Source organism: Vanellus vanellus (assembly GCF_965231255.1).
Source record: "Vanellus vanellus genome assembly, chromosome: 3".
Classification (NCBI taxonomy): Eukaryota; Metazoa; Chordata; class Aves; order Charadriiformes; family Charadriidae; genus Vanellus; species Vanellus vanellus.
This window is the reverse complement of record NC_138907.1, coordinates 77099218-77119367: the sequence shown is the minus strand read 5'-3', so window position 1 is coordinate 77119367 and position 20150 is coordinate 77099218. Positions and strand designations below refer to the sequence as shown.

The 20150-nt window shown below is 35.6% G+C and overlaps 1 protein-coding gene across 1 annotated transcript in view; it reads left to right on the top strand.

Moving 5' to 3' along the window:
* SLC16A10 (solute carrier family 16 member 10) overlaps window positions 1–17758 on the top strand; it is a 76916-nt gene extending 59158 nt beyond the window's left edge. The window contains exons 4-6 of the mRNA XM_082481121.1: window positions 12970–13113; window positions 16111–16339; window positions 17137–17758. Of these exons, the coding sequence (XP_082337247.1) occupies window positions 12970–13113; window positions 16111–16339; window positions 17137–17372 (609 nt within the window). The 3' untranslated portion in view covers window positions 17373–17758. The remainder of the gene's footprint in view (window positions 1–12969; window positions 13114–16110; window positions 16340–17136) is intronic.
* The last annotated feature ends 2392 nt before the right edge of the window (window positions 17759–20150 follow it).

The window sequence follows — 20150 nt, the reverse complement described above, 5'->3', positions numbered from 1 at the left end:
TTCAGAATTCACGAATCTGTTCTCTAGACAATCTCTGTGCTTAAAGATAGCTGTGGGCAATACTGCAATTGCATTTTCTGTTATCAGAGAGAAAGGTCACAGCCCTTCTCCTGTACAGGGAAGCTTTAAAGCAATGTATTTCAGATATATTTCATCAGAACAGATGATGGGCACTTAAAGACTAAATTGTTTAGGCAGTCTGCTTCTCAGATGGAAGCTAAACGTCATTCAAAAATCTTCACCATCCTAACAAGACACACATTTATTCCTGGGAGGGGCATGGAGATAGTTGGAATATCTGTAAAGTACTTGTTAGTGGTAAGAACTTTTAAATGCATATAAACAAACTCATTTTTCTAGGCTGCATAACAAAATCAGACAGCTCAAATAAATATTAGTCTGTCCCTTGTATCTGTCTCCAGATCTTCTCTGGTTGTTACTTTGACATTGCTGGGTCTAGTGCTGTGCCCCCATAGTCTGTCCTCAGACAAAAAGATAGTGCTATTTGTCTATACTTCATATCTTTTGCTGGAACATATATTTTGTTCCTGTTCTTTAGCTAAGAAAATTCTTCTTGCTTTTACTTTAGAAACAACATAATGAACAGAAGGACTTGCTGATATGTATTATAGGTCATGCAGGTTTTTGTTGCCAGATTTGATTCCCCCCTCTTTTCCCCTCTGTAGCGTAAGATCCTTGCCTTCATCTGATTTAACTGTTTTATCACCTTGGACTGCCTTCTTAAATTGAACCAGCATGATTTGTCCTTCAGCTCTGTTCTTTACCAGCCAGCTATTTTGACTTGCCTTTACTTATTTCTCACTCTGTATCAGTGATGTACCTTGTTTTTGTTTATGAGAGATCATAGTCTGCTGTGCAAATTCAGTGTCTGAACCTTTGCACCCTAGAACATGTGCCAACAAAAACTGTCTTCCTGTGCGATTAACTTGGAGAAATGAAGAGCCAAGCTCTCATGAGATCCTCTGTATCCACAGTTTTTCTAGGAACTTATATGAAATTCTTGCTATGTACTTTGAAAATAGTGTTCACTTCCATATACTTTGTTTCTGAAAGGTCTTATTGGGACAAGCTATAGGATAGTCAGGATGAATCTCACTGCAGTAGTTGATGTTCTGCCTAACAAGACCCAAGTCATCATCCATAACATTGCTTACAAATATTTTTGTAATTCTTCAAACCCCCTTACTGATTTTGTGTTCCTTAAAAATTGTCAGGTGTGACATCTCTAGATTAGACTTCTCATTTGAGAAACCAGTGTTTCAGTTGCTGTCCTTGCAAGAGTGGTCATCTCCACATAGTGTTGTTGCTTTGTGTTCTCTGTGGACAGACATGCATCTGCTCAAGGAGCCATAGCAGAAAGGAGTTACGTACCTTGCAATAAGTGAAGCTCTTCAGGTTGTGTATTCTGTGTGTACAGTTCTAATCCTGCACCTCTCTCCTCCCTTTAAGTCCTATGCCCTGGATTCCACAGTGGAGACAAACAGAAGCACAGATATAAATACTGTCCTTTATGTCTGAGTGCAAAGCATGATGTATATGATGTATACTTGTATGGACTCTAGTAACCAAAAATCTCTAAACTTAAACATATAAACCACATGCATATACACAGTAAAGTGCATACACATAGCACATCTTGAAGAAATTCAGTTCTTGTAAGGTAAGTACTGTCTCTGTTTTGTGAACCACTTGTATTATGTCATAAATTTGCTACTTTTAAAACGTGTAAAATAATGTTTAATTGGTATGTCTGGATTTTTTTACTCAAACTGCAAAAAAATCAGCCTCCATCACTACATTCACTTGATTTTATGGGCTGCTATTCAGGAAACCTGTTCATTTATTTAGATCTCCTACATCAGTCATTTGTCTGAAGTCTACGTCTTTTATTTCCCGGAATCTGCTGTTAGTCTGTTTTGTAATGGTAGGATAGTATCTTTTAAATTATGTCCAGTACTAACAGATAACTGTGTGTCAAACTGGTATTTCTCTACACTGTAGATAATCTAAAAAAGTTAAAACATTAGGTATAGCTGTCAATTTTAGCACTGTTACCTTTCTCATCCACTTAATCTACCATATTTCTGTCTCCAACGGAAGACTAACAAGGCACTGGTTTTGTAAAGGTCCAATGTAATTAAGCAGATATCTCTGAGACCCCAAATCTTCAGTGGCTCCCCATGCTTTACTTGCTTTTCTAATCTTTGCATTTATCTCCCTTCAGATCTCAACATCTGCTGCAGTTTGATTGCCCAGGTTAGTGAAATTTTCCCCCTTTATCCACTTCTGTAATTATCCTGTGCACTGACTTCTTTCCCAGTATTCCTCAATGTTGATCTGGCAGTATTTATTCTTGGCTAGATTATCCACTTTTGACATTGGGGGTGGTGGTGGGAAAAGAAATTATTTCCTACTTCATACTTGTAATTGTTATGAAAGCATATTTAAACTATGTTTATCCAAATAAGTACTGGAGAAGAATAAAAATCATAAGTACAGAAAGAATAGAAACTGAAAAGAATAAAATAGCTACCTTTTTACAAGTAAAAGTAAATGAAAGTTTACAAAAAATATTTTAGGTAGCAGGTATAAACAGTAAGATGATGTTGAACGATAAGAGCAAAGCAGTCTTCCTGAGGTCAGTGCAATATTAGCAAATTGAAAGGTCTGAGTTACGTTATGGTTTCATTTCGTGTTAGTCTCTAACAGCACACTAGTTAATGTACTCTTGCCTAATACAAACTATTCTAATAGCAAACAGAGCATATAGTTTGAAGTCAGATTAAATTGTAAAGTGTAAAAGTGTATTCTCTGGTGGTTTGTGTTTTTTTTTGTTTTTGTTTTTTTTTTAAATGCTATCAGCATCCTGTCTTTGGATGCTTGAAGCATCTTGACCTGGACTAAACTCTTCAAGCTCCACAAGTGCCCAGAAGCCTGAGATCACAGTTGATGTTTTTTCCTGCTATCATCATACAAAGTAAAGAAAACTAATTTCCAAAATTAAGTTAAGAACCTTCCTTCATTCATATACAGACCAGTTTTTGTGTCCAGTTTCTGCTCCAAGAAGAGCTGCATAGAAACCCCCTGTGCTTTTTAAGTCCTGTTCAGAGTTGTGAATTTCCTTCCATATGTTCTGAATTTCCCTTTGAAGAAATCCTGGAACCTAGCTCTTTCTATTTGATTGCCAGTAATTGTCAAGCTGTGTGCTATTTTTCAGGTTCTTTGATGATCGAGTTAAAATTTGCCATTACTATTGAGCGGAATATTTCCTAGGAAAAGGGAGAGGGGGTTTCGGGTTGCTCCAGGCAGGAAAGAAAACTGAACGTTAATGTCTGTATCCTGAATAAGGGCTATATCTCTGTATGAGGAGGGGAGTCTATCATTATCATCTTTTTGTTGTGTTTTAAATGAAGATATGACTACTTGATTCAATTTCTCTGAGCCCTGATCTGGTAGATATTTGGCAGCTTTCTTCTGTGTTTTCCAGTAGAATGAGACAGGCACTTCACCCAGCTCTGTGAAAGATGATGTGATTATGACCATGTCCACAAGTAGATGTCTAATATTGAAGTTTTATGGATGCCCTCAGAATTCTGGCTTCTGAATAAAGGTTTCAGAATCTGTGTTTTGATTTTACTCACCTAAGTCCTATGGTTTGAAGGAGTCTAGTCCTGAGAGACTTGATAAAAATAACACAAATCCTCTTGTGGAGTAAGGAAGCAACCTCTCTTAAAATATGACAGTAGCATTGTAACATGTAGGTAGATGAATGCATCCCTATTTTACAAACCAATTAACTCCTACTTAGGTGCTTATTGTGTTGTTCTTCAAAATAGGTGAGAAATACAATCTTTGTAAATTTTAGAAGGGGCTACTGTAATAAGATGCTTTCTTTTCACAGAAATGAGTCATACAATCTTGTCTGGTAATCTTATTGTGAATTATACTGCTGACTTGAAAAATTTACTTGAGGTAACAGCATTATTTTGTAAAATGGAAACCCATCCTTTTGTAAAGGCTTCTTTTTTTTCCTGGCTAATTACTTTCACTGATGCAAATAAACACTTATTTTCATTCTGATCTTAGTCCAGCTTCCAGTGTTTCTCTTTGCCTTTGTCACCTTCCCGTCTGAGTAGTTACAGAACATGAACGCTCTCCTGATAAGTTTTTCAGTATGGCAGATTCCAGAGACCTTGAATCAGGCTTGTAACTGTCTTTCAAAATGTTTTTCAAGCTGAGGGGTACTCACCTCACTTTTGACTTGAAGACCTTTAGTTTGACTGACTAGGTCTTACAGTCCAAAGAATAAGAAGCTTCTCCAGAGAGCAATTTGGAGCATCAGTGTCAGGAATCTGAATTGCCTCTCAAATAATATGGGGTTTTTTGGGTATCAGTTAGGAAGACTAGTTGGCTAAGGCAGACATCTTAAGTTCAGCAGTGAGAAGACATCCTTTTGTGACATGTAAATACTGTAGTTAACACGATATTCTAATAACGGTCTTGCTTGTTGTATTGTAATGGGTGTTAGCACTTCCCTTTTTCTACTTACTACTTCATTTCATTGGTTAATACACTGTTAGTCACACTTATCCTCCCGTATAGTCCACTGTAAGCTTACCTTCAGCTTTGCTGAACTTAATTGTCAGAAGCTAAATATAATGCTTTCTATAAAATTTGTGTAATATTTCCAGCAATGTCTAATTTAGGCAAAAATAAGGAAGGAAATTAGTTATTTAACTGAAGTAACTATAACTTCTAACAGTTCTTAGTTTAATAAAATCGCTTTTGTTAGCATATCTTTGCACTTATTTCTGGGGAAATAGCATATAAGTTTATATACCTCTTCTCAGTATTCCTTTATTATTTTTATTTTTAAGCTAGGGTAATGAAGTTTGACCTTATTTGTTTGGAAGCCAAGGCATTATCATCACTAGGCAGAATAGTACAATAGATATATTTTTCATGTTTTAAAGTTGAAGACTAAACTGGATGTGTAGCAGCAGACTTGTATTAAAATTTTACTGTAGTATGCTAAATAAAATTAATCCATGCTATAAGATTTTAATATTATAGAAAGGATGAACTTGCTATATTAGATTTTAGTTGCTTCACTTCTATTAGCTGCTTTGAGCATCCATTTTAAATTGTGTTTACAAGAATTAGCCAAAGTGGGTTTTTAATAAGTCCAGCGCATACAATGTTAGTCATCAGCGATTAGTGAAGTATTTTCTTGTTACTTTGGGTATTTGTAGAGGATATCTTAATCCATTGTTTTGATATTCCATAATTTCTTAATCATAGCATATCATATAATATGCTCAGTTTTAATTACATAAGTTATAACCTGATAACACTTTGTCATTTTAGTAAATGCCACAATGATATGAAAAAGAATTACTTCAATTACACTTCTAAAATTTAAGTGGTGATGTCAGGAAACTACTTCCTTTGGTCATAAGGTTACTTTTAATCAAATGTGCAGCAGAGTTTTACCAAGCTAGAGCAGAAAAAAAAAACGTTTTCAGGTTATAAGACTTAATAAGTATGTATTTGACTATACTAAGACATCCATCAAGTCACTTCATGAATCGTAGAAAATAAGATTGGAGGTGTCCCAGTACTTTATCCAATTTACCCATTTTTTTGAGTACAGATTTACTTTGGGAAAGGACCTTTTTAAATATTTTTTTTTTTAATCTTTTTTTCATAAGTCATGCTTATCAAATTTCTGCTTATTGCCAGATCTTTCTTTTGGATTCTGTATACGTAGTCCATGTCTTTAATAATGAGTAATGACCAAAACAGGACATAATTCAGCTGAGGCCTTACTGGTAGAGAGCGGTGTGTGAAGGTCACATTGTGTCATGAATTGATATATTCTATTACTTTTGCAATATGATGACATTACTAGAATATGCTGGAGTTTAATCTACTAAACTTTCAGTACCCTTTCTAAAGAGCTGTTGCCAGATCATTCTTCCATCTTGTATTCATGCATCTGATTTTTACCTCGTGTAGTATTTTTTCAGTATTATTTGCCTCATAATGTTTTTATGGAAATTAATCATTTATTTCATGGCTGTTGACTGAGATGCCAGGTTGCCAAGATAATTTTGAATTCCAGTCTTTTTCTTTTCAGTGCCTGCAATACTCATCATTTGATGTAATTTGCAAATTTAAGTAAATTCTATTTCACTGTCCATATCATCGATGACAATGTTAAATAGCAGTAGATTTGGGCAGGTTTTTATGGAGCTTTCTTTGGCATATTCAATTTTGCAATGAATCACTAATTAAAAATAGCTTTTCCAAACATTTGAACATCCATCTTTACAGTTGTTCCATTTAAGTCATGTGTTCCAAGCTGGGTCATAAGAATTGTTATGTTTGAGAGAAATTCAAAACTCTGGCCAAGGTCAAGATTTGTTACATCTGTCCTTCCCTCTGTTGCCAAGGTTTGCTACCAGCCATGTAGTAGAGAGAAATTAAGGTTGGTTGTTTTCTCACAAATCTATGTTGATCCTTAGCTTATGATGTTACTGTAACTCTCTAGGGCTTGCTGATAGCAGCTGATTTTGGACGTAGTGGCTTAGTTGAGTTTTGAAAGTAAGATAGGCTAAGGAAACACTGCTTTAGGGCCACAGAAGAACAGATAGAACTAAGACTAAATTGTGGATAGTAGTCACAAATGAGAAGCAATTAAAAAAAAAAAAACACTTAGAAAGGGTAAGTTATTTGACAATTTAACTCTCAGTCCTCATGTAACACTTCATTTCTTACATATCCCTGGCTTTATTCCTCACCCTTGTTCTCAGTCACTGTGAGCTTCCCCAGATACATGGAGTGCCTTATCTGTTTTGCTGATGCTGCCCAAGCCACACCAACCCACCAGTATCCTTGTGCCCATTTCTATATGCTTTCTCTTGTGGTTCCAATGGGATCCAGTCTCTGTTGGCGCCTCCAGGAGCTACTAGTAGAGGATAGGACCTGAAAATTTTCTGAGAGATGGAGTGGAAGAAGGAAAGAGCAGAAGTCGTGGACTGTCTTGTTCTGCTCAGTAGGGGTTGCCCCCCATGCTTCATGCTTTTCTCAGTCCCCAGCATGCTTTCTTGCACTATGCCCTGAATATCTTTCAGGCCTACCAATTGGCATTCACTCTCTCAAGACATGAGAACTGGTTTAATTGCTTTAAAAATTATTAGCATTTGTGAGACTAAGTGGACAAACTGTTTATTGGTTAACAACCATTGTCTTGGTTTTTCCAATTTAAGTTTTATGCTATCAGTTGCCTATTTTGATCTCTGGGATCATGCTCATCCTTCACATGCCTTTGAAGATAACACTAACAGCTCTAAGATTTTATTTTTTTTATTATTTAGGGCAAATTTCTTCAGGACTAGCTATTTTGTGAGGGGAAAAAAAACCCAGACAATTCTAACTATGTAATTGTCAACCTGAGTTTTTCTTAATCTAATCTGAATTCCTAACCTTTTTTATGCTAAATGAGCTTAACAGGTAACCTGTTAACTCTTATGTTCAGTTTTACTTAAGAAATCCAGATTATACTTGTTCTGAACCTTCATGATGTATGGATAATTCTCTTTAATCTGCTTTAGTTAGTGGAATAATAAAAAATTTCCCAATTGCCATGTGATAGTCACCTTATTTCTTTAAGTCTCTTCTTGTTTATTATGTAGATTAAATTGAGCAGAGATAGAAAGAGATACTATCACTGTTGTGGCAAGTTTGTAAACAGGAATTATCTTGAAGATGTATATATGCATATTTTTGTCATGTGAAGACACTTAATTTCCAAAAAAATGCTACTGTAGCCATCTTGAGACCATGGCACGCCCTTAAAAATAGATCTGTGTAAGCTATGAGTGATGCTATTTCATGTCTCTTAACATGGAGAACATTGTTTCAGTAGATGTTCAGGAGTCGGGAGCTGCTGGTTCGCTTGCTAGTTTTGGGCTCCTCAGTAAAAGTTTCTTTAGTGGAGTCTGGACCAGAAATGTATTTGCATTAAATGATCTTCCCTGTGCCTAGTTTCAAGCAGTTCTCTGGCCACTGAGTTTCTCTGATCTTGGCCCCCCTCTCCCCTCATTTTTATGGTAAGTCCTCATGTTAGAGAATAAACAGTGACTTGTCCAGAGTTACTTTGTTTTGTTTTTCAGCATAGCCTGAAAATTTTGATCTTCCAATGACAGTTTGCTGCAAAGTTCTCAATATATCTTTATCAAGAGACCAGTTAGCATTTTTCTCTAGGCCTTTGAAGGAATCTGCTTGTTCAGGAATGTAGTTGAATGTTCATTGAAGGAAGGTTGCTGTGTGATGTCACTAATGGCACAAAAAGATCTGTAAGTCATCAGTAAGGCTGTTCTTTTCTCAGGAGATGTGTGTGAAATAAACCTAAGCTTTTAGTTTTCTGAAATTTTTGGGCTCTAATTGTGGTCTTGAAGATGAGCACCAATATAATTCTTAATATCCAGTCCAGATGTGTGCTGTCAGTTGCTAATACCCTTAGTGGACATGCACTTAGTTTATTTTTGTCTTTTGCCTTTTTTGCACTTACAGCTTGGAAAAAAAAAAAGATATCTTTAGTGATGGAATGATAAGGCCATCTCGTCTTGTAATAATAGTGAATGGGTTTTTGAAGGCCATGGTAGTAATAATCAAATCAATAGATCGTGGAGGTATTGCCATGCCTAGATTGATGGTTAAGCCTCATACGTTATACAAGTCTAGAATTATTTTGGGTGTCTCGATTTAAAATTGTTGCATGGCTAAGAGGCCCAATTAGTACTGAAAAAAAAACAGTATTATTAAAATGGTTCTGGATGTTACAAGTGCTTATACCTCAGGGCAGGTTCCATACTATGAGCGCTATGATAGATTCAGTCTCTGATCAGAGTTTTTGCCTGTAAGGTTATGTTTTACTCATCCGACACCTCATGCAGAGCTTCATCTTTGTTACTTACAGGCATGGTTCACTAATTTTCATTCTAAAGAAGCACAGTTTTGCCTGGATTTCTATAGAATTTATACATTTCTGGAAAGCATTAAGAATGAAAAGTTTGTTTGTGTAGGCTATCCTTTTCCTTTTCCTGTCTGAGAAAGAAAAATCAAAACCAAAAGAACCCCCCTTAGCTCTTTCAGGAAACTTTTAATTTGGAGCAGTTAGGAATAGTATCTCCAATTTACAAATGGTACCAGCAGTACTCTGCAAATGTTTCCTTTTATCCTTACACTAGTTCTGAGTGAAAGTGTCAGACATCAGTACTTGAAGAAAATGCTAGTTTTTATGTGCTCACACTTTTCTAGGTTATATATTGCTGTTGGCAATGTCTTTTGGTGAGAAAGAGATTGCACTGTATTTAGCCTACTAAAGCTTTACTTGACTGGGAATTCCCAAAATGGAATATACATGGGAGGAGAGCAGTTGACAGAATTATTTCTTACTAGTTCGCTACCACTTCTTTCAGATTCAGGGTCTTTGTGTTTGGAAAAAGGAATTGATGCTAAACTGAGACTGATCTCGCTATCTTTGATTTAGTGCATGAATATAGCTGAAATGTGTGTGCGTTGAATGGAAGATCTTGGCAAAAATCTGGATCTTGGTTGGATGGAGAGAGGTTAGCCAAGAAAATATGTCTGAAAGCATTCCAGCCACTACCAAGTGGCTAATCTTTCCTCTAGTCTCATCCTAGGACTAATGAGAATTTGGACAATAAGATCTGTGTTTGTATGGCTGATAATAGAAAGCAAGGATGTAAGTTAAAATTCTAGTGCCAGGGATGCATTCAGTTATATTGTCCACTGTCTATGTCTTGATTTGGAAAATGGGATTGTACAAAAATAACTTACTTCAAAATAGTAAAGAAGTTGTGCTACTCTGGAAAATCTTGTACTGGTTGGCTCAGACAAAATTACAGGCCTTTTCTACACTTGGAAAAATCAAACTTGCAATTCAGCATTCACACAGCTCTAATGAGAGTGAGGAGCTAGCTACATTACTGAGAACAGGCAAAACCCATAGGGAAATGCTTTGGCCTTTGTGTCTGCTGTGTGCCTGGGTCCCCATTTGACTGCTGTAGATAATGCTTAAGGAGTCATTTAATTACAGCCTCTATAGTTCTGCAATGACAAGAGCATTAATGCATGAGATGCTGCCTGAGAGGGTTCACAAGCAATTGCCCATCACGGGATTTTTTGAGTAGTTCTATCAGTTAAATATCTGTGGAAATCTGAATCTCTTTTAAGCTACTTCTTCATAAATAAATACATATATTCAACCTATAGTTACAAGAGATGTCGCTAAGTCCACGATGGGTTAGCATTTACAGTACTGAATTAATCCTGAATCACTGTATTTTCAGATATTCAGTTAATAATCCTGCTGTTACAGCTTATTTAGTGACCATATCACTGAAATTGAATATGCTGCTAAGGATCAGAGGGTCAGCTCTGAGATCTGACCAGGTTGCTCAGGACTTTGTGCACTTGGGTCTGGAAAACTTCCAAGGAAGGAGCTCTCTGGGCAGCCTGTGCCACTGCCTACTGCCCTTCTGGGGAAAAAGTTCCTCCTTACATCTAGTTGGCAGCTCTCTTTAAGGTTATGGTATGCTTAAGAGGAATGAAAGCTAAAAAAATAAATATTAATTTAGGTATTTGAAGATCGAGATGAGTAGTGGTTCTTTTCCTACTTAAGGAGTTGATTGAATCCACTATTTCCCCCTATTGATCTAAGAGGACTGCATTTCACCCTCAAGGTGCTGCTTTGAGAAATCCAGTTACTCAGTTGCAGATGCAGGGTTAATAGTTATCTAGACTTGGAGCTTTATCTTACCTCTTGAAAAAGCCTCTGGGGAGTGGATGAATCAGGTCTCCTGATTAAACAAGCTAGAGGCTGCAGAAACATGGAAGTGGAACAGGTGACGAGAATGACAGAAAATACCTTGGCTTCTCTTGCTGGCTGGGCCAGCAGGTGTTGACAGACACATAAACGTAGGGGTGGGAAAACTGTCAGCTTTTCCTATTCTCATCTTTCACAGAAAGGGAATAAATAGAACAACTTATCTTTTATGTTTAAATACAATTCCAGAAGAAAAACTTCGTCAGATTCTATTCCCAAATGTGTCTTAAAGCAAAGAAAAAAACCACCTCAAAAATAGAAAGAGCAAGCATCTGTCTTCAATTGAAGTTAGAAGTTATTCTTCAAAAAAAACCAAAACCACTAACCCATGTTTTTAATTTGCTTTCTGACAAAATCAATTACAACATATTTAATAGACTTTATAGACTTAATATATTTACATATATTTTTATATATTTGATATATATATAAGATTTATCTCTATATAATCTATATATATAATCTATCTATCTAAGATTTAATAGATTTAATAGACTCTCTGTAATGTGTAAACAAAACTGAACTGATTTTATACTTAAGAAAATCACCATCACTGAGCAAATCCTGTTTACATTGGGGAGCGGGGGGGCAGGGGAAAGGCTCTGCTTGTGTAGGCTCTGGCCAGGAAAGAATCTTGACTATTTTGCTCTAGAAGTATTTACTAAAACTGGACTTTTCTATTTTATAGTTAGGAGAATAAGTGTTCTCTAGTTTGAAGTGATATCACCTAATCAGGATTAATAACAAAAAGTGGTGTGCAGCTTTTGCTATCCAGGTCTGTCAGCCTGTGGTCACCTTGTCTCTTGAATATTTTTACTACATCTTTACTGAAATCAATTTCTTCCATTTGCTTCTTCACACTTCTGAGTCTTTACAGTTTCTTGTTCGGAACTAGTTATGAGCACAGAGATTGCAGCACTATGCAAATGATTTCTACATCTCATGATCACTTTGTCATATTTGGTATTGCCAAGTGTGTTTCAAAAAGTGATTGTGCAAAAAATCATTCTTATGGGAAATTTCTGGTCTTCATGGTTGATTTAAAAAAAAAAAAAAAAAAACAAAACACAACAAAACAACAAACCACAGACAAACAAAAAACTCTGGAACAAGAAAGATTATAAGAAATCCAAATCCATCAAGCCACTCTTACAATTTTTTTTTTTTTTTTTTTTTTGACCATGACTGGAAAGGTTAGAACTACTGACACTGGTAGTTCTTGACATTGTAGTTGATGATCTACTGTCAGGACCATCGATCAGTGGATCCAGTTCTTTTGGTTGAAGTGGCTGATAAGTCATTCTTCCGTCATGCCACATTCTTTGTTGCTGCAGCTGCACCCTCTCCTGAAAGCGCTTGCTGTTGTGTTTGACACTGCAGGTGGTTCCTGCTCTTATTCCTCCTTGCCCCTGCATGTCATGGTGATCGTGGATGTCAGGATGAGGCAGTCTGGAGGGGCCCCTCCTACTTGCACTGTCTGGCCTCCAGTGCTCTGCCCCCTGCTTTCTTGCTCCTGCCCTGAGCTTTCTTCTAAGTTTGGTAGCATTTAACTCTGTCATACTGCACAGAACAGTACTGTGGTGGTACTCTTTAATCATTCAGTACTTTCAGACCTGAAAGCATGCCTCGGCCAGTGAAGCAACCCGTTCTTTCTAGACATCCTTTGTGGATTCTACATTATGTTCAATCTATGACTGGTAAATTAAATGTGGCTGGGGAGAACATTTCTGGGTTCTCCTCAATTTTCTTGGTATTAGACGCAGCCTTGTTGTTTTCTTGAAGGGAGTTCCTTAATTGTGAATAAAGCAACAATAAGTTTTCAGATTGTTTTTACTGTATTGCACTTAATACTGATAAGCCAGTGCAGAACTTATTCCAAAATCTGTAAAAGCAGAGTAAGTTAGTTGACCATTTGTAGCCGTATTTGTAAGTCTGAGATTCACAGATTACTTCTATTTAAATCAAGTTTTCTAAGGTTTATCTTCCTTTTAATTCTAAAGTCACTTTATTTTCTCAACCCTCTTTTTAAACAGATGAAGCACGTAAAAGACAGATTTGGTGACAGCGTGCCAGAAGAAGTGCTTCTACTGTGTCTGGGCATTACTTCAGGAGTTGGCAGATTGATCTTTGGCAGAGTTGCAGATTATATTCCTGGTGCAAAAAAAGTTTATTTACAGGTATGTCTTTACACTGGTCTGAAGGAATGTACAAACAATATTCTGAAGGCTTTGGTGGCAGGTACTGTTAAGTAAGCAGAATTAACTGATTGGAGATTCAAATTTGAGAAAGTTCAAAACTCTAGGAAACTCAATGTATGGGTTTTGATACTAGGAGCCTTTGGTTCATGAATATTTTTTTTCTTTTTCTTAATGCTAAGAAAAAGTGTCTGCTACCTTGTCACTCAAACATACCCCCACAGCTTCCCCAAAAAACCCCAACCAAAAGCATATATAATAGAACAGTAATGAAAGGAAAAAAAAATACTAATGACAATAATGGTAAAAGAATATAGAAAATGAAAAGATGCAACACAAATTGCTCTTACCACCTGAGGATTGGTTGCCCGGCCTGTCCCAAGCAGGGATTGCAGATTCCTGCCCCCCATCCCCGGCCAGTCCCCATTTAAATACTAAGCATGACGTCTGTGGTGTGGAATATTTCTTGGAAACCAGGACGTACCTGCTGGCTCTTTTCAGCTGGGAATGAAAGAAATTACTAATAGTTACCATGTGAGTGAAAAAAACTTTGGGGAGTCTCCAGATTCTGCTTTCTTTCCAAACTGTTTTATGCCATGATTTCATAAAGGTTGCAGAAAAATTATTTTTTTTCTTATGTTCCTCTGTTAAGGATTTTGGTTCCTTTTCATGATCTTTCATAGATGATAATTTGGTGTCAAGTATATTCTGTGTATAGTGCACACTGGTAAAACCATGGGAATCTAAGAGATCCTTAGCTGAGATGATTTTTAAGGGGGTTACTTGCAGAAAGAGTCACAGCTTCCTGAAATGCTGAAGCTTGGGGATGCAGGAAGATATACACTTTTTTCCCTCCACACTTACAAATTCTACTTTTTTTGAGAAAGTAGCAGTGTTAGTGTAGATTTTTTGAATAGCTTTAGTTTAATAACTTGCATGTTATCAACTACTGGGTGGTTTTATTTTGTTGTTTTAAAATGAATAACAAGGGAGACATCTAATGGCTATTATGTGTACTTCATTCTTGAAAATAAAAATTAGGAGAGAACCACTTTTCTGAAGATGGAGTCTTTGTTGCCATAGTTACATAAATTTTAAATTCCCTGATGATAGAGACTGGGACTGTATCTCATTCATTGGCATTGATTTAATACCTATTGTTACACTTCCAGGTAATGTCAATATTAAGATAAAAAGTGAAAAGACAGCATGAAGATGCCACATGATTTACAAAGCACAAATACCAATCTTGCAGTAAAAACTACAAGCTGCTTTATTTTTTTTTTCCTTGAATAGCTAGAACTGAAAAACATGGACTTCTGCTTGGGACATGAACTAGGATGCTTCTAAGCGCTGTTGGTTTCACCTAGTTTTAAGCACAAAAAACATGGACTTTTGCTAATCCATCCCCAGCATCTTCAGCTCTCCTGTTTCAAATCAGCATTTTTGAGGGAAAGTGAATATTCACCTCAAGTATTATTCTGGATGGTCGAACAGTTCATATTATCATCCTATCTCATGCAAAAATTATTTAAGAACTAACTTTGACTAACATAAATGAAACCTCTTTCCTCTTAGAACTTTAGTGTCTCATAAGTGAACAACTTACAAGAATTCTACCCAGCAAGTTCAACCTTCATCTTTCTGTTTCTGCATGCTTTCTTACAGATCTGTCTTGCTGGATTTTGCTTTATAAATTCGATCTTTAGTAACATGATTATAAATCCTGTCTTTAGTAGAATTATATATTCTGTCTCTTGTGAATACAAAGTTTACTGATTCTGGTTTTAGTGCTGCTTTTACCATAATATGGTAATACAAAGAATCTGCTCAACAATATCTTGTTTAGAGTTTATCTACAGGTAACCACATTACTACTTGGATACAAATTCATCTCAAATAATACTTGTATTTTCTATATCAGAATACACAGAACTGAGAATTTCTTCACCTCTATCCTTAAGTTTCTATTAGAAGCCCAGTTCTTCAGTTTCTGGTTGTATACCATACTTTAGATGCTTCACAACAGTTTTTCTTTAGTATGCTAAATAAAGTACATTACCTAAAAGAATTTTTATGCTGTCCCAAAAGTTAATTTTCATCTATCTGTCTGCTTAAAGAATTTTCATATGAATTTATTTGATGTCACTTATCTGTCAAAAAATTGTCATGTCTAGTAGTTTGTAAGTGACCTTGTTTTTCTTTAATCGTCTACAAGTGACCAATGCATAATGCATATGTCTTGTTTGGAAAATGTGCTTGTGCAGTTAGGTGGAACATTGGTTTCCTATGCTGACATATGGATGGTACACAAGCAAAACTCTTACCTTTTTTATTTTCTTCTTAATTCTGCTTAATTTTGCGGAAAGACAGAGTTTTATTCCTTTAATTTACAACAAACAATAAACTTAATCTAAGGTTATAATATGAAATCTTTGTAAGTATGCACGGCTACAGGAATACAGCAAGATACCTTTGTATGGAAAAAGTGAAATGAGACTTTCAAATACCAGCTGTTGAATATAAGCACCCTGAAGTAACCACTCATAATACTGATATCTTTATATAAATTACAACAGTGAGTAGTCTAGTTATAGTGTTTTAGCTATATTAAACTTTTGATATTTTTGTGGCTTTCATTTGTGAAAAGAGCAGGGAGTAACTTTTCAAAAAATGTTGGTGTACAAGAAATGACCTTACAGTCATCCTCACTGCAGGATATTTGATCACAAATGCATTTTGAAAACTTGTGAAATGGGCAGTGGAATTTCATCAATTGCGTGTCATGACAGTTATACGTGTTTGTTTTATCTTGGTATATGACTTCTGATGGTGGTAATGCATAGAGACTGCTTATGTTTATTTCAAAGTAAATGTAGGCAGACAATTCACTATAAATGGAAGAAAGCACATCTGTTTCCTTTATCTTTGCTGATTTGAAGCAACATGTTTTTATATTTTTTCTTCGGTCGTGTTTAGGTGGCCTCATTCTTCTTTATTGGCCTGATGTCTATGATGATTCCATTGTGCCACGTCTTTGGAGGTCTCATTGCTGTCTGTCTCTTCATGGGCCTTTTTGATGGGTGCTTCATTTGTATTATGGCTCCTATTGCCTTTGAGCTTGTTGGGGCTCAGGATGTCTCCCAGGCCATAGGATTTCTACTAGGACTCATGTCAATACCTATGACAGTTGGTCCACCCATTGCAGGTAAGTATAGATATGGTCTGTAGCTGTAAATATATTTCTATGGTTGCATGATTCTTTGGCCATATTTTCTGTTCCCACATCATTTGTGGTGGACTTACATTGGAATTTTTCTTGGTATGTGCTCCAGAATATATGGTGAATTTAACTGCTGCTTGTGGGTTATTAATTTACTGTACTCTTTAAAGTTTGCTTCAGTCTTCTTTATTGTTATGCAGATATAAAACATTCCTCAAAAAGCATGTTAAAGCTAGAATAGCATAGACTAGGCAATTCCTGATCTGGATACACCATCACAGCTACTATTACATGAATAGATTTTGATTAATGGGAGGAGTTTTGAGAAAGCAACTAGAGTGAATTGTTGGAAAACACACTTTTAATGAGCGGCTACCAGTAATGCAATGTATGCAGCATATCTAGAATAAGATTAAGAGGCACCTTGATCAAAGGCAACTGTTACCAAAAGAGGGAGAATGTCACCAAGTCATTGCAAGATTCAAGTGCTGCAGAAGCTGAAATGAGCAATGTTCAAATAGGAAACATGATATGTGTTTTTAATGATGAGTGGTAATTGAGCAGTTGGGAGTGACATGCTGAATTATTTGTTACTTGGAGTCTTTAAATCTACTCTGGAATACCTTTCTACCTATATATACCTATGTTTGGCCATCAGGTAGTCAGATTAGTGGTTATGGTAATCTGTGCCAGCTCTCAGGTTTCTGATTCCAAAGAAAAAAATGTGTTTTTTGTAGATTCCGATGCACTATTATTTATCAGTTGTAACGTTGTCTTTCCAGGTTTGCTGCGTGATCACCTTGGCACCTATGATGTAGCATTCTACCTGGCTGGAGTCCCTCCTCTTATTGGCGGAGCTATATTATGCGTCATCCCCTGGGTCCATGAACGGCAGAAGTTAAAAGAAAGAGCAAAACCTGTTGATGGAGAAACTACTGAGAAAATGCTGGAAAATGAAAACACTTCAGTGTTGGACACTACAGAAAAGCCAGTCAAAGACATGGAATCTGGTTTTTGATGCTTTCTTTTCCTGTACCAGCCTGACCTTCTGCTACCGAAGCTAGATTTGTACTTTTTGGCTGAAGATACTATATGATGCTGAAGAAGTTTTGAACCATTGCTCAAATTGCAAAACTGCTATAAGAATCTTTTATATCAGTGAACTTTTTTTTGATGAGTCGTTGAGTTTGATTTCAAGCCACATTTTCAAGGTATTTGAAGTTTTGTAGCATTAGTGTGTACGTGCGTAGTGATTCTGTGTGTGAAGAGAATATTTTTCTAATTCATCAGAACCTATTTCTGAAAGTGTGAAAGCTGGTTTTGGTTTACTGACCCAGGGTTCTCCAATAACATTTATGATCCATCCAGTGCAGGCACACCATGGGTGTTTATACTGGGAACTGTAGTAGCTCTCATGACTGATTTGTTTTTTGAAGTTTCTCATGCTGTTTTACAGCCTTTTACAATTCTATATCATGAATGCAAATATGCATCTTTTTGATTTCCTTAATTCTTGCTGAAATCATTAGAAAGCTAAATTATTAAACATCTATTTTATTTTCTTTAAATAGTGCAGCCTGCTGCTCAGTTTGCTTAAACTTTCACCTGTTTTTGCATTGATTCACCTTTTCACAGTAGCCCAAGCAAAGAACATTAAGGATGATTTTTTTGATGGGCAAAGGTTTTGAATATGCACAAACTAAGCTCCGAGTGCAAACACATTCAGAAGTAAAGCTGCTGAATGATAGATTTTTTTTTTATTTGATGAAAGCAATACTATTAATGTATGTGTACATTTTTTTTTGGCTAAACCTCAGAATAGCTGATAGTTTTGAATTGTACTGACAGTAATACTTTGGAGCAGTATTGTAAAAATGATACTAAATTTCAAATTATTCTGTTGTACTTGTTATGTTTTTTTTTTTATTAAAAACAAGACAGCTTTAAAGAATACATTCTAAGTGCAATAATAAGTTGTTTTTAATTTGGAAATATACACGAGCTATTAAAATTACATTCAACAATTAAAGATTTTTGCACTAAGTGAACATGCAGGTTTATTATAGGTCTTTATAGCTGTGTTCAATTGCGTGTAGGATATAGCTCCGTATTTTATTGAGATCTAAAGAAATGTCTTTGCATATCCTATTTCTTAACGTGCTACATGTGGCCCTATTATTTATGTATTCTTAGGTATTATGCACTGTTTGTCAAGCAAGTATTTCCAAAAACCTCTTTCACTGAAAAAATATTTGAAAGCATAGTACTTTGAGATGAAAACACTGCTTTCAGTTTATCATAAAACACTTCCAAGGACATTGTTTATTTGTGGATATGGATCAGCAACGCAGTAGAATACTTAAACAGTCTTTATTTTAGGTCCATTCAATACCAATTATTTTTGTTTTCTTGTTTAGAAGTGTCATAGCAAAAGAGTAAACTAAACGTGATCTGAAGACAAAATGCACATTGAAGTGCATTTTCTTAATTAGTAACAATACCTGTTCTTTACATAAACCAGAGGCATACTGTTTTAAAATTATAACCTTTATTGTTGTTTCTATTTTCATTATTTTTCTTTCTCTGGAGTTGTAGTAAATTGCTCAGAAAGCCCATGCACATTTGTGATATAAAACATTATGTTAGCAATACTGTTGCTTAGAATGTTTACATCTATCAACGTAGGAAAGTCCTTTAAATATAATCAAGTAAAGCATCCTAATTATTGGAGACCAAAGCTTATACCTTTTTTATGTTGCAGAATTTCAATCCCTGTTTTACATGAGTGAAGTTTAAAAGAATTGAATCTTAAAATGTTAGAAGTGTATGTGAGGGATTTCAAGGAGGAAAAAATAAAGAAATCTGTAAAACAGAGGTCCCTTTAGGTTCACTGGGACTTGTGCTTCTGTACCTCATAAATGCTTCTAAAAGTGTCATTAAAGTACTCATAGTATTGTTCATTAAAATGACTACAAAATGCTGCCTTCATTACAAAAATTATGTTCACAGCTTATGCTGTTCTTGTTGGGAGTATTTCTGTAGAACATGTTATTCAGTATTATCTTCTATTTAGACAATGCAAAAGGTGTTGAGTAAGTGTGGTAAAAGCCTTTTGTTTCCTATTGCTTTGGTATGAGAAATTAGTATTCATCATAGATCTTACATTTCATGTTTTAGCTTTGAGTTTTTAACCAAAAACAAGGCAGCTTTTTTACCACTGATAAAATTTGAAATCATTGTGACCAGACATCTTGATATAACTGTGACATCTTCCTGACTTGCTGCTCTATATCTATATAAGTTATCTGGGAGAGAATATAAAATAATTAAGTTTTAGAAATGATACAGAAATAGTATAACAATAGTATGAATTCATCTACAAAATGTATTTGTAGATAAAAATTCAAACTCTCATATTTGGGTAATTAAAAATGTAAATTATGCTCACAAATATGAAGGACAGCATTTAAAAAAAAACCAAACCCCAGAGACTCTGGGAAGAGGGTATGACGAGTGAATAATTGTTTAGGAGTGATTACTATGTTAAAAACAGCTAGTGAATGGGATGTCAGACAAGAGGTAAACAGAGTTAGGGGTAGGAAGCTATGCTGTATAATGATGTTGTAATAATGAACCTGTTTCTGATGCCAGTGCTTGTCTTATAACAATGTTAAAACTGAGAAGGCTTCAGAAAAAAATGACATTTCAGAAAAGGTAAAAAAAAGTAAATTAATGCATGAGAATTGTTAGTATCTTTACTGTTAGCTTGTGTCTATGGGGGAAATGTCCAATAGAA